We start from the raw sequence: 14,793 nt of genomic DNA, 5'->3' as shown, positions 1-14,793 counted from the left end.
CCTATGGTGGTGGTGGGGTTATGGTATGTGCAGTCATAAGCTACGGACAATGAAAACAACTGCATTTTTATCAATGGCAATTTGAATGCACAGAGATAACGTGATGAGATCCTGAGGCCCATTGTCGTGCCATTCATCCGCCGCAACCACCTCATGTTTCAGCATAATAATGCACGGCCCCATGTCGCAAGGATCTGTACACAATTCCTGGAAGCTGATAATTTCCCAGTTCTTCCATGGCCTGCATACTCACCAGACATGTCACCCGTTGAGCATGTTTGGGATGCTCTGGATCGACGTGTAAGACAGCCTGTTCCGGTTCCCGCCAACATCCAGGAATTTCGTACAGCCATTGAAGAAGTGGCCACAATCAATAGCCTGACCAACTCTATGCGAAGGAGATGTGTCGGACTGCATGAGGCAAATGGTGGTCACACCAGATACTGACTGGTTTTCTGATACAAAACCATACTTTTTTTGTTAAAGGTATCAGTGACCAACAGATGCATATCTGTATTCCCAGTCATGTGAAAGCCATAAATTAGGGCCTAATGGATTTATTTAAATTGACTGATTTCCTTATATGAACTGTAACAGTAAAATCTTTGAAATTGTTGCATGTTGCATTTATATTTTTGTTCAGTATAGAACTCTATAGAACTCGGTGGGAGTGAGACTTAGTAGCAAAGACTGTGTGTGGGGGAGGGGAGGTCAGCTACACAAGACCTCCCCTGATATACACTCAATCAGCGCTCTATGATGAATGAATGGTCTATGTACATCCTCATCAAACTTCTCACTATTCATCTTGTGTACTGTACTGTATTTTACCTCAGAAAAAAAATACACAGTCTATTTTTATGTAAACTGTATGAGTCAGTGTATTTCACTGTACATTATCTGGGGTCCTTGGGATGTCCGTACCTCTAGACCCTAACCTTACATTTCAACTTGTAGTGGGTAGGGACTTCCCATGGATTCCGGATAGCAAAGGGCCTTTACACAAGGGACCATCATGTACACGTTACAACACTGCCATCTAGTGGCCAATTGAATAACAGTAGAACCGTTTCAAAACATTCCGAAACGTGTCGACTTGCTTGAACATACCACGGAAGTGTGAGACAAACGTTGAGCGGCATCTCCAGTCAACCAGTTTCATTAGTGAGCATTTTCATTTTAAAACGCTGTTTATTTTTTACAGCTAAGGGATAGCTAACGTCTTAAAACAGACACCGTTAAAGTGAAATATGCCTCGGAGAAAGGTAAGAACTTGGTTTATTTATATACGTAGTTGTAAAATACAGGTGACTGACTCATGCTAGCTATATCTAATGTCAATTTGTTTAGCTAACTTACTATCATGTCGAAATGTCACTATAACGTGACAGATAGGAGCTAATTGAGTCCTGGTTGGCCTTAAAGCATAGCACAATCAATTTTGTGTAACATTTAGAATAGCACAAATGCCATGGCAAGCTGATGCGATACTGGTCTAGTTAATGCTAACTAGCTATCCATGAGTGTGTTCATTCATGGCTATAGTGATGGGGCGCATTTGAACATCATTTCACAATCGCTTTAGCTATCTAACGTAGTTATCTATCTTACAGATGAACTACCAGCTAGCAGTGATATAACCAAAAGCTTGGTGGAACAGGCCCGCAGGGTGTACGGAAAGGTGTTATCTAGGTTCAAACCTCTCTGGCTGAAGCTAGTTGAATCCTGCTGGTGGTGAGGCAAATACTTGTCTTCCTCAAAACAACGATTTCATTGGATTGATTCAGGAATAACATAGTGTCAATTGGTTTAATTTTCTCCTGTCCCGCCTTTCCTCACTTGCAATTGGTTAAAGACACATAGTGCCCTCAAGATTGTTAAACCATTTTCATCTCGAAATAATTTTCGCTACGCTAGTTGTCAACGTAACAGTATGGTAATGTTGATATGCATGGTCCGTTGCATGTTCATGTTTGTTTTGGAACATTTATGGAGTGGATTTCAGTTCTGACTGTTAGTAAATGTTTTGACATGGTGCATTGTGGGAAAAGTACTACGGAAGTGTTGCTTGTACACATGCTCCTCCTCCACATTAATCAAGATGTAAACCATTGACGCTTGTAAACAATGTTTTCGGTGATTCTTGTATTTTATGTGCTTGTGCTGTTGGATTAGGACTTTTTTTCTGTGTAGAGTATTAGATAGTATTCCAGTCCAGTTTGCTTCAAAACATACAATGCCTTCAGAAAGTATTCACATACCCTTGACTTATTCCACATGACACCCTGAATTCAAAATAGATTAAATATGTTTTTTTTCTCACCCATCTACACACAATCTACACACAATACCCCATAAGTATAATGACAAAGTGAAAACATGTAGTTTAGAAATGTTAGCAAATGTATTGAAAATGAAATCAGAATTATTCACACCTTTGAGTCAATGCATGTTAGAATCACATTTTTTCTGGGTAAATCTAAAAAAAAAAACGTTGCACACCTGGATTGTGCAATATTTTCACATGATTATTTTTTTTAATTCTTCAAGCTCTGTCAAGGTGGTTGTTGAGCATTCCATTTTCAAGTCTTGCCATAAACTTTCAAGCCGATTTAAGTCAAAACTGTAACTAGGCTACTCAGGAACATTCAATGTTGTCTTGATAAGCAATTATTGTGTATATTTTGCCTTGTGTTTTAGGTTATTGTCCTGCTGAAAGGTGAATTTGCCTCAGTGTCTAGGTTTTCCTCTAGGATTGTGCCTGTGCTTAGCTCTATTCCATTTATTTTATCCTAAAAAATTCCCTTGTCCTTGCTGATGACAAGCATACCCATAACATAATGCAGCCGCCACCATTCTTGAAAATATGAAGAGTGGTACTCAGTGATGTGTTGGGATTTGCCCCAAATATAACGCTTTCTATTCAGGACATAAAGTACATTTCTTTGCCACATGTTTTTGCAGTTGTAGGGGGCTCTCACACAATTGGTTTGGTGTGTTTTTTCTGACCTCTGGTGCGTTTACCCCCTTAGTTGGGCTCGTTTGGACTGGTGTGATTACTATCTGCACTCGAAAGCACACTAAACAACACACCGTGATTTGCTCAAGAAGGGTGTACTCTGTCCGATTCTATTCATACCGTGGTGCGGTTCACTGCAGGTGAGAATGCAGTCCGGGCTAAACACAGGAAAATATCCTATCACATTTTTTTTTCTCACCTTTATTTAACCAGGTTGGCCAGTTGAGAACAAGTTCTCATTTACAACTGCGACCTGACCAAGATAAAGCAAAGCAGTGCGACACAAACAAATGTACAGTCAATAACACAATAGAACAAAAAGTCTATATACAGTGTGTGCAAATGGCGTGAGGAGGTAAGGCAAGAAATAGGCCATAGTGGCGAAGTAATTACAATTTAGCAAATTAACACTGGAGTGATAGATGTGCAGATGATGATGTGCAGGTAGAAGTACTGGTGTGCAAAAAAGTAAATAAAAATAATATGGGGATGACGTAGGTAGATTGGATGGGCTGTGTACAGCTGCAGCGATCGGTTAGCTGATGTTTAAAGTTAGTGAGGGAGATATGAGTCTCCAACTTCAGCGATTTTATTTATTTATTTTTAATTGATATTAATTTGTTTTTGTTTTTTTGTGCAATTCGTTCCAGTCATTGGCAGCAGAGAACTGGAAGGAAAGGCGGTGTTGGCTTTGGGGTCACCTCACTGACCAAGGCTCCGATTGCTAAGTTTGGCTGGGCGGCCAGCTCTAGGAAGAGTATTGGTGGTTCTAAACTTCTTCCATTTAAGAATGATGGAGGCCACTGTGTTCTTGGGGACCTTCAATGCTGCAGGCATTTTTTTGGTACCCTTCCCCAGATCTGTGCCTCGACACAATACTGTCTCGGGGCTCTACGGACAATTCCTTCGACCACATGGGTTGGTTTTTACTCTGTTATGCATTGTCGACTGTGGGACCTTGTATAGTCAGGTTTGTGCCATTCCAAATCATGTCCAATCAATTGAATTTACCACAGGTGGACTGCAATCAAGTTGTAGAAACATCTCAAGAATGATCAATGGAAACAGGATACACCTGAGCTCAATTTCGAGTCTCAAATCAAATCTTATTTGTCACATACACATGGTTAGCAGATGTTAATGCGAGTGTAGCGAAATGCTTGTGCTTCTAGTTCCGACAATGCAGTAATAACCAACAAGTAATCTAGCTAACAATTCCAAAACTACTACCTTATAGACACAAGTGTAAGGGGATAAAGAATATGTACATAAAGATATATGAATGAGTGATGGTACAGAGCGGCATAGGCAAGATACAGTAGATGGTATTGCGTGCAGTATATACATATGAGATGAGTATGTAAACAAAGTGGCATAGTTAAAGTGGCTAGTGATACATGTATTACATAAAGATGCAGTAGATGATATAGAGTACAGTATATACGTATACATATGAGATGAATAATGTAGGGTATGTAAACATTATATTAGGTAGCATTGTTTAAAGTGGCTAGAGTCTCATAGCAAAGGGTCTGAATACTTATGTAAAAAAAGGTTGCCTTGTCATTATGGGGTATTGTGTGTAGATTGAGGAGGGGGAAAAACGGTTTAATATATTTTAGAATAAGGCTGTAACGTAACAAAATGTGGAAAAAGTCTCTATGGGTCTGAATACTTTCCGAATGCACTGTAGGCTACTGAATATAGCCTATTCACGTCGCAGTTAGAGCGGCTATTGCGCTTTTTCCTCCCACATGTTGGAAGACAACGAAAGTAATAGGAAGATTGGGGCACACAAGTGATGCTTCGTGATAATCATAAATAGATTCAACGATAGCATTGTGTTCATACAAGCTAACAGGAACCAAACCAAATAATCGTCATGTTTATGTTACTGATGTGCATAACTGATGACCGATCTTCCCTTTTGTTCTATGAAAGAGGAATGCTGGGAGCAGCTCCGATGGCACTGAGGATTCAGACTTCTCTGCTGACCATGAGCACACAGACCGAATCGAGACCTATGGGAGAACACGGAGGAACACGCGCCTCACCCGGGCTTCGCTGCGACTCAGCCAAAGTTCACAAGGTAAATATGCCTTTTCAAATCAAATATTTGTCACATGCGCCGAGTACAGTGGCTTACTTACAAGCCCTTAACCAACAATACAGTTTTGATATGGAACTGTCATGAGATGGCCAATATATTTATATTGTTATGTTTCTGCATCAAGAACTTGCTGAATAACTATGAATCCTATATGAATCCCTTGGATTCCAGCCCTATGAGTTTTTAGTCTAGGTCATTGAACCAAATGTTATGACAATAATCTAAGTCAGAAGATTCAAAATGAAGATACTGAATGTAATGCTGGGGTTCTCTTTTGTCTGTCTGTAGCTATACCCATAGATGTGCTCATGGGTTATTATCGCTTGCTGTACAATAGCCATTGTATATCAGCATTCAAACTCATAAACTATGAATAGGTTTAGACAGCAGTCATCCCCCCTGATCCCTATTCGGTTTGGCAGTCATGGTTTGAGTAGAGGATGATATAGTTTCCACTCCCTTTTGTTATTGAAAAAAAACTGGATGCATTCTATGTGGTTTTTAAAAAGCTTGGCATGTCCCTTGGTCCTCAATTTGACAACTGAACTGATATTGTTATTAAGTTGTTATACACAACAAGTAGCCTACTGCTTGGGCCTATGTTTTGTTTGTTGCCTGTACTCTACTGGTCAGTTATGTTGTGGAAACGAATCCGTTTGTTAAGGGAGCGTACGTAAGTGTCTCTGCTTGACGAGACAAGAGTTGTAGCTCCTAGCCTGCTACATTACTGCTGAGGGCCAGAGACCCCTGTAGACATCTGTTTAAAAAAAATGTGTTTTTAGATTCCAGCCCTGTCCAGATCAGCCCAGCAGAGGTGGTGACCTTCTCTGCCCGGCGTGTGACCCGTAGCCGTAGTCTGCAGCAAGGGCCGCCGGTCACCCCCAAGAAATACCCTCTGCGCCAGAGTCGCTCTTCGGGGTCGGACACGGAGCAGCATGCGGAGGGTAGGAGGAGGAGGCAGCATGGTCACTTTCTCTCACAGTTCCCCCTGCTCCATTGTCCACACCCGAGAGCTGGCCACCCACTGCGTTATTTATGTTATATTTTCATTGTATTATTTTAAGTTTTCAAAGAGGCAGTGATGCTCAACCAGTGCTTTTCTAATCTTTAAGTTTGTTTTGGGCTTGTGTCCTCAAACATAGATGATTTGAGCTTGTGTTGTCCTCCACATGTTATTCCACTCATTTGTTATGTTTCTCAGACAGTTCTGTTGAAAATTGCAGCCTATGCTTGTAGCTACCATCCCTATTGATTCCTTTGGGTTTCCGTTGCTGGTGTGGTGGGGTCGTTGTATGCGATCATGTATTGGGTGTTTGGTGTCATGATGAGTCATCATCCCCTCCTGTCCTGTTTCATTCCACCCAAGGCATGTTTTTCCAAACCTGAAGGGGGTGTGCAAGAATTGTGAAAAATAAATGCATCACCAAAAGCATCACATTGACAAAAAATATGTAGCATAGTGTGTGTGTATAACAGCATCACAACAAAATGAAATCTTGTGTCTTGAAACTGTATAAACATGGTACTGTGAGAGGGTGGTGAGATAGTTGGAATGTCCTCATTCACAATTCTAGATACAAGCCAGGCACTTGAAATATGAATTAAGCCCCATCATGTGGGCTCCCAAGTGGCACAGCGGTCTAAGGCACTGCATCTCAGTGCTAGAGGTGTCACTACAGACCCTGGTTCGATTCCAGGCTGTATCACAACTGGCCGTGATTGGGAGTCCCATAGGGCAGCGCACAATTGGCCCAGCGTCGTCCGGGTTTGGCCGGTGTAGGCCGTCATTGTAAATAAGAATATGTTCTTAACTGACTTGCCTAGTTGAATAAAGGTTACATTTTTTATTTTGTATTAATAAGAATTTGTTCTTAACTGACTTGCCTAGTTAAATAAAGGTTAAATAAAGGTCAAATAAAAAAGTGAGTAGTGTGGAGATTGTGTGGAGAATGTGTGCAGTGTGGAGATTATAACAGAACATGGCCAAGATGTTCAAATGTTCATAGATGACCAGCATGGTCAAATAATAATCACAGTGGATGAAGAGGGTGCAACAGGTCAGCACCTCAGGAGTGAAAACAGCAGGTCTGGGACAGGTAGCACGTCTGGTGAACAGGTCAGGATTCCATAGCCGCAGGCAGAACAGTTTGAAACTGGAGCAGCAGCACAGCCAGGTGGACTGGGGACAGCTAGGAGTCATCAGGCCAGGTAGTCCTGAGGCATGGTCCTAGGGCTCAGGTCCTCCTCCGAGAGAGAGAGAATTAGCGAGAGCATACTTTAAATTCACACAACAATTCCTTTACATGTGTTCTTCTCCCCGTTGGCTCTTCCAGACCTGAAGCGAGCAGCAGACCAGGACGAGTCTCCGCCCCGCACCCCAACAGGGAACGCCCTCTCATCGGAGTCGGACATTGACGTGTCCAGCCCTAACGCCTCTCATGACGAGAGCCTGGCCAAGGAGCTGTCACTCAAAGACTCTGGCAGTGACCTCTCCCACAGGCCCAAGCGCCGCCGCTTCCACGAGAGCTACAACTTCAACATGAAGTGCCCCACACCAGGCTGCAACTCCCTGGGTAAATGATCTCATTCTTAACTGTCAGCTCCACCGTCAATGAGGGCAGGGCATTTTATTTACATAGTTTATTTTTTGTGCAATGTGGACCTCAGAACGCTACACCTTCAAAACACACACTGTTAATTGTTATGTTCTGCATTTGTTTCACTTGACGTTCTGTTTTATTTGTTTTTCAGGCCATTTGACAGGGAAACATGAGAGGCACTTCTCAATATCTGGCTGCCCTCTCTTCCACAACCTCTCTGTAGATGAATGCAAGGTAAATCTACAAGACCTTGGAAGTTGGCCTTAGTGTTGAGGTGTGGGATTCTTGGGCCGTGTCTGAAATCTGTCTGCCTACTCCTTAATAAAACAACATACTGTAGGCATATCTTTAGTAGGGATGGCTTACCAAACGGGATTTCTCTTCACAGACGAGGGCCTCCTCTCGTGACAAACAGGTGGAGGAGCGGACGTTGTCCCACCGGCAGGATGAGAACAGACACGGTACCCGTCACCAGGTACTATGATCCTGGGCCTTTCATTTGGTCGACCATCTCATTTTATCACTACGCTACTGTTTTTGGTTTGGATTTGTCCCTCCTTGCAGTAAATGTTTCAAGAAAGGCAATAGGGCGCAAAATAGGATTTGGATTTAAAGGCAGTATCATGGCCGTTTCATAACATTGCATAATGGATTAGGCCCCAACGGAGAGACAGATGAGGTACAAGGAGAAGGTGACGGAAATGAGGAAGAAGAGGAACTCGGGTCTGCTAAAAGAGCAGAAAGACCAGTACATGGTGAGTGTGATGATCTGACCTCTAATCCAAACTCTAGGAAAGAAAAAACGATCCTTTTCCATTAGTGCCAGAAGAAAAAGCTGTAGCCTACACGTTGTAATACACTCTTATCCCATACGAAAGGTAAACAAATATAATACTTCCAATATTAAAAAGTGTCTCGCAAGCACAGTTTGACAACTGTTCGGACAACAGATATGTTGAAGGTAAATAATGTGTCCGGTTGAAGAGATGTGCTGATTGTTCTGAGGTTAAAGGCTTCTTCTCCCTCTCTGATGTCCCAGGATCACCGGCAGTCCCACGGCAACAACCGAGAGCCCCTCCTGGAGAACATCACAAGTGATTACGACCTGGAGCTCTTTCGAAAAGCCCAGGCACGTGCTTCGGAGGATCTTGTAAGAGAGAGAGAACTCATCGCCCTTCCTCCCATTTTCCTCTTTCTTTTCCTGAGCCTGTACTAGTGACTGTCTGGACTGGGCCCAGTCGACGCCCAGCTCTCACCGTTTATGGTGGGCAGTGCCAGACGGGGAGCATTCTGGGTAATCTGGCTACTCACACTGTCTGGTGTTGTCAGTTACAAGACCGGGTAGTTTATGGAGAAGGTCTTCTTCGCTTTCTTTGAGTTAGATTTACTCTAGCCGATATCTTTAAGAGGCTGCCCTTTCAGTCTTCCAAATCAAAGCTCTCTCTTATCCTTTCCACACACATTTCTAACCTTTTTTTTCTAAATGAAAGCGTAATCTCTGGTCGCTTCCACGGAGAGTAATGAGTTCTCCTCCCGTGGCGCTTTGCCTGCCCCTCTCCCTCGCTGCATTGGTCAAACCTCTCTCTTCCTCCTCCCTTTTCTGTCCCCTCTCCCTGTCCTCCGCCTGGTGCAGGAGAAGCTGCAGGGCCAGGTGGCGGAGGGCAGCAACATGATCAAGACCATTGTGTTTGGCCGCTACGAGCTGGACACCTGGTACCACTCGCCCTACCCCGAGGAGTACGCCCGCCTGGGACGCCTCTACATGTGTGAGTTCTGCCTCAAGTACATGAAGAGTCTGACCATCCTGCGCCGGCACATGGTGAGAACGTTGATGCATGTCAATTAGTTTCTCCGGTGTTTTCTGATTGTTCTTTATGGATGGATTCAGACGTTTCAGAGTGGATCTCAGTTCTGAATAGGTTTTTATATGATGGTCGGTGTTGTTCCTCCCCCTGTACAGGCCAAGTGTGTCTGGAAACACCCACCAGGGGATGAGATCTATCGAAAGGGAAACATCTCCGTCTTTGAGGTGGACGGTAAAAAGAACAAGGTGAGAGATTGCTGTGGTCCCAGGAATGTAATGTTATCCTGCCTTGTGAATGTTATGACTACCCTGCTCTGACCATAGCCCTGCTAAATGACCCTATCGTCCACAGATCTACTGCCAAAACCTGTGCCTTCTGGCTAAGCTCTTCCTGGACCACAAGACCCTATACTACGACGTGGAGCCCTTCCTCTTCTACGTCATGACAGAGGCTGACAACACCGGCTGCCATCTTGTTGGCTACTTCTCAAAGGTAACCAGTTAGTCGTAGTTATAATGCTATGTTTAATTTATAAACTGCTTTTCTCAAACTCGAAACGTCTATGCCCTCCCATTTTAGGAGAAGAACTCGTTCTTGAACTACAATGTCTCCTGTATCCTCACCATGCCACAGTACATGAGGCAGGGCTACGGAAAGATGCTGATTGACTTCAGTGAGTACAGCCACTACCTTGTGGTCTCTCTGTAACTCTACCTGACCTCTGTGTAACCCCGTGTGTGTTCCTGGTTTCTCCCTAACCCTGGTCTCTGTGTAACCCTGTGTGTGGTCTGCCCTCTCCCAGGTTACCTACTGTCTAAGGTGGAGGAGAAGGTGGGCTCTCCAGAGCGGCCCCTCTCAGACCTGGGCCTAATCAGCTACAGGTCCTACTGGAAGGAGGTGCTGCTGCGCTACCTCAACCAGTTCCAGGGGAAGGAGATCTCCATCAAGGAGATCAGCCAGGAGACAGCCGTTAACCCAGTGGACATCGTCAGCACCCTGCAGTCCCTCCAGATGCTCAAGTACTGGAAAGGGAAGCACCTGGTCTTGAAGAGACAGGTATGTCACCTACCATTTCTTCATATATTTATTCTTTAATCAGCCAAGAACAAGTTCTGATTTTAGTATGACGGCCAGGACATTTCTCCAACTAACTGTGGAATTAGTTGGGGTTTGGGTTATTCCATTAGACGTCAGTTCAGTCTCGATATTGTCTTGGACATCCACTTATCATTGAGCCTAGCAGTGCTAACGTGCTACTAACCTCACGGAGCCATCCTTCCAAATCTCATCACGATGACTTTACTATTGGAAGTCTAGAGAACTTTGGTATTGGATTTTGAGTAGAAGTGACGTTTCCCCTCAGGATAGGCTTTTTTTTGTTGCTTTTTTAAATTTGCTTTGTTTCTCTTTCTACCGTGTCAGTCAGTTTGTCTATGCTGTGTTAGTTGGGTATGAATAAATCAAATAAGCTGAAACATGCTAAATATTTAATGGGTTTGAAAAGTGCCAACATGTGTAGTTTCCATCTATACCACTGTTGTCTGTCCTTTTTTTTGTCTTCCTGAGGAGAACTTCCATAGGTTTTGGAATGGAGCGTGACAAACCTTGGCTTCTGAGGCTAACATGCTAACTATCTCCTCCAGGACCTAATCGACGACTGGAAAGCCAAGGAGACCAAGCGTGGCAGCAGCAAGACTATTGAACCCACTGCCTTAAAGTGGACCCCACCTAAAGGAACATAGGACACTTCTTCCCCCTACACCATACCACGCCAACTCTCCAACACAATGACCTGGGTTCAAAGCTCACTATCAGAATAGTTTACTTCAAACAACTTTTTGATCAGTACACTGTGTTAGTGCAGAATTATTGATCATGATTATTGAGAGTCCTAACCAGGCTTATGTAGTAGATCATAATAGCAACAAGAATACTGATGGTGGGTTGCTTGAATCCAGACCCTAGCTTGCCTCACACAACTTCTCAGTAGAACCGTATTAACCTAGTGAGCCAGTCAGTTAGTACGTATGGGAATATAGCTGTCTTTCTGGGGAGGGGTTGAGGTAACACAACAATGTATCCATGTGTCTTGATTGTCTTTAATATTTTCTGTTTGGTTTGGGCTTTATTAGACTTTATTTTGTTATATATTTTTTAAACTTCTGTTTGGTTTTACCACTGTTTTAAGCTGTTTTGGCTAATGTCCTTTTTTAAGCTATTTTACATTTGGCTTCCTGAAAGATTGCCAATTCCCTTTCTTCCCCTTCTCTCCAGTGTGCACTCTTTCAAGTATTTAAAAGCATCGGACTGGTGAAAACGTTGGCTGGAGGAAGTTCCTTACCCCAATCCATTCCTTTTAAATCCACGAGGAAGAGTGCACAAGTAAACACTTTGGGGGAGGAGGAGAAGAACTGGAATTCTAGAGTCAGGCTCTGCCTGAGGCCGAAGTGCGAATTTGATGTCAAGTTCAAGTCATGCTGTCAATATATTTAAATGATGGAGAGAAGATTTTATAGTACAGGTTTGGCAAGACAAAGTATATTTGAAGAAAGTTTTTAAAATGTGCAGGACTGGTTTCCTAGCCGTACTGAGAACTAGATTTGAACATGTCATTGGAAGAGATTTTCTCTAACATGTTGCAGAGGAACAGACAAATGCATGTAGTACACAGCAAAAGAGACTATTTGTCTTGCGCTGTGGTCAACCCATTTTATGTCTGTTAATGTGTATAAGGATAAAATAATGGATGTTACTGACTGTTAGACTGATTGTGCATATACATGGGATGAAACCAGAAATGACCTCCATCTGCTGTGTGTATATAAAGATTTTGAGTTTCCACAGCGACGTATGGCCCTCATCTCAAGAATTTCTAGCCACAATAGGGCAACAAATATATAAAGTGCACATCTTTATAGTTGCAGAAGAAATGGCCTTTGCTGACCATATGTCAAAAGTGAACTCTTTATTAACACCGTAAAGGATTGACAAACTTCACTGTCATTCTGAAATAGTGTTAATCATTGTGTAGAGTTTTGAGTTTTTATTCCGTTGTGTTTCTGGGTTCTTTCTTGTGTGTTTAAAAAAATAAGCTATTTGATCCGTGTATTTGTATGTCATAGGGGAGAAACAAAACAAGCTCAGAATCTGAGAGGAGGTATTTCTTCAAGGCTGCCAAATAGACTGTATATTTCACCACCATATTTCAATGGATCCAGGTTGAACTAGGAAACTAATACTCCAATAATATGGCGTTATGATTCTTTTCAGAATATAAGCACTCGTGTTGGATGTCCAATTTAAATTGCATGTTAAAATAGTTTTGGGCCAGTCCGGCTTCATTCATTCCTTCTGCTTTTGAATGTTAAGTAAAAGTCCTTGAAATATACCTGCCCATCAGATTGTTTACTTCCTTATTTTGACTCTCTAAAACTAGATTGTACACTGTCCACTATATTTTGGGGTATGATTTTGATTTAGTTGCAAAGTTTATGGTTCTTCAAAGAGTCTGTATAATGTCAGCATCTTTGGCATGAATAGATGCTAACTTGGCCTAACATCACACAGATATTATTGCAGGTCAACTTGCAGCTCATTTCACTGTATATTTTATTGGAACCAGAGAAAACACTGCTACAACAGGTCAACTGTTAATTTCCCCAAAACAATTCTCCTTTACCTCTGCCTTTCATATTTTGCCTCCCAACATGTTGCTGTGGGCTGTGTTGTCTTGCCGCTTCCTCCTGTGCCAGTCATGGCAGCTATAGAAAGCAACTCCAGAACAGCTCCATTTACCTGAAACCAGTGTGTGGTCATAATGTTCACCTTCATACAAGCATTTGTTCTTCAATAAGCTATCAAAGACCACTGTCGCTACACAGCAGTCAGCAGTACCTCTGTACAGCATTAATATGTAGATAAGTTGTGTGCACCTGCTTTTGTACTTGCTTCCTCTCCAATAAATCTAAACTCCAAAATGTCTTGATCCTGTGTGCAAGGTGTTCTTTCTGAACTTTCTTGGGCAGCATCCTCTGTTTCCCCAACACTGCAATGTGTTGCTGTCTCGGGTGCATGGATCAGTCTAGTGATTTCATCTCCGCTCCATGGCCTGCACCAATCTGGTAAATCTACACAGTTGAAAGCAAATGAACACTACAAAAAGTGTTGAACAAATTGTTTTTATTAAGGAAATGTGAACAGCATTGAGCCTTTGCCACATAGATTTGTAGGGGTTCACTGACAAATTATCAGCATTTGATATGAAGCACAGAAAAGCAAATAACTTTTCAATTTTAATGAATCTTGAAGTTCAGTGATGGGGCGTGTGAATTATCTTACATTAGACAAATATACCTGTTTGTATGCACAACAATCCATTAATATTATGCAACAACAACAAAAATACTTGACATGACAAGCGGCTTGTATTGCAAAGAAGAGTACAGAATGATACAGTTAAGGAAGGCATAAAATGTCAATTAGTTGCAGCAAATCTCTGACGCAGTTTAAACACAGGTCAAATAATTATTGACCCTTATTACACATTCCTTATGTTACATCAATTAAGCTTTGTTGCAGGTATTGGATTGCTTTGACCTAGATTAATAATTTGAGCAACATTGATTATTACAGTAACTTTGAATAATCAAGTTATATCTTCATCTCTAGTAATACTGGGGCTTGTTCCATTCCTCTTGTGACTCTGGAAAAAACAAATATGGAATAAATACATTAGATTGAAATTGTTCTGAAGAATGATAGCTAACATATTTATCATCTGGCAAGGTGCTTGACTCTACCTCCACTAGAGGACCTTCGACCCATGAGTCCAATATACATTTCTCCTTTATTTCCTGATGAAACACACACACAATATTTATTTTATTTGAGAAATACATAATATAGGCTATAGCCCAAAGCAGGCCAATTAATAATTTAATTAATAATGCTTTCAAAACCTACTTTTCTGCCCCAGTCGAATCGGTTGAGGGACTCCTAAATTGGGAAATGAAATGTGTTTAATTCATTCAAATTTCTATCATTTCTATACATTATAGCCTACAAGCTCATTTTACTATGACCCCCCCCCACACACACACAAAAAAAAACCAGACCAAATTAAAATATCTGAAAGTTGAATTGACCTGAGCTTCGCCCAATTAGTCCATGAAACTTCCGCGAGTTGGACCTCTTGATGGGGTCAGCCACTCGGAAGGCAAAGCCACTTTCCAACGGATCCCTCTGTAACAATAATTGTAA

At 42.1% G+C, this 14,793-nt stretch overlaps 1 protein-coding gene across 5 annotated transcripts; it reads left to right on the top strand.

Annotated features, from left to right (window-relative positions):
* The first annotated feature begins 1,083 nt into the window (after positions 1–1,083).
* LOC110486383 (histone acetyltransferase KAT7) lies at positions 1,084–13,515 on the top strand. Of its 5 annotated transcripts, none has more exons than XM_021557925.2 (14): positions 1,084–1,265; positions 4,961–5,108; positions 5,912–6,073; positions 7,463–7,702; positions 7,881–7,963; positions 8,118–8,204; positions 8,386–8,484; positions 8,769–8,858; positions 9,363–9,548; positions 9,690–9,779; positions 9,886–10,026; positions 10,114–10,207; positions 10,337–10,590; positions 11,178–13,515. In XM_021557925.2, the coding sequence occupies exons 1-14, from the start codon at positions 1,251–1,253 to the stop codon at positions 11,274–11,276; spliced, it is 1,788 nt and encodes a 595-aa protein (XP_021413600.2). In that variant the 5' UTR covers positions 1,084–1,250; the 3' UTR covers positions 11,277–13,515. The 5 variants fall into 5 exon arrangements, with proteins under 5 accessions (XP_021413600.2, XP_021413599.2, XP_021413602.1 ...); XM_021557924.2 differs by having other exon boundaries at positions 8,769–8,879; XM_036941113.1 differs by lacking the exon at positions 1,084–1,265 and adding an exon at positions 1,759–1,936 and having other exon boundaries at positions 8,769–8,879.
* The last annotated feature ends 1,278 nt before the right edge of the window (positions 13,516–14,793 follow it).

This window comes from Oncorhynchus mykiss, chromosome 13 (genome assembly GCF_013265735.2).
Source record: "Oncorhynchus mykiss isolate Arlee chromosome 13, USDA_OmykA_1.1, whole genome shotgun sequence".
Lineage (NCBI taxonomy): Eukaryota > Metazoa > Chordata > Actinopteri > Salmoniformes > Salmonidae > Oncorhynchus > Oncorhynchus mykiss.
This window is presented reverse-complemented; position numbering and strand designations above follow the sequence as displayed.

Excerpts from the sequence above, each read along its gene's own strand:
- LOC110486383 (XM_021557924.2), top strand. Across the intron at positions 7,703-7,880 it reads ACCAGGCTGCAACTCCCTGG|GCCATTTGACAGGGAAACAT; the intron begins GTAAATGATCTC and ends TTTGTTTTTCAG. Across the intron at positions 10,591-11,177 it reads ACCTGGTCTTGAAGAGACAG|GACCTAATCGACGACTGGAA; the intron begins GTATGTCACCTA and ends TATCTCCTCCAG.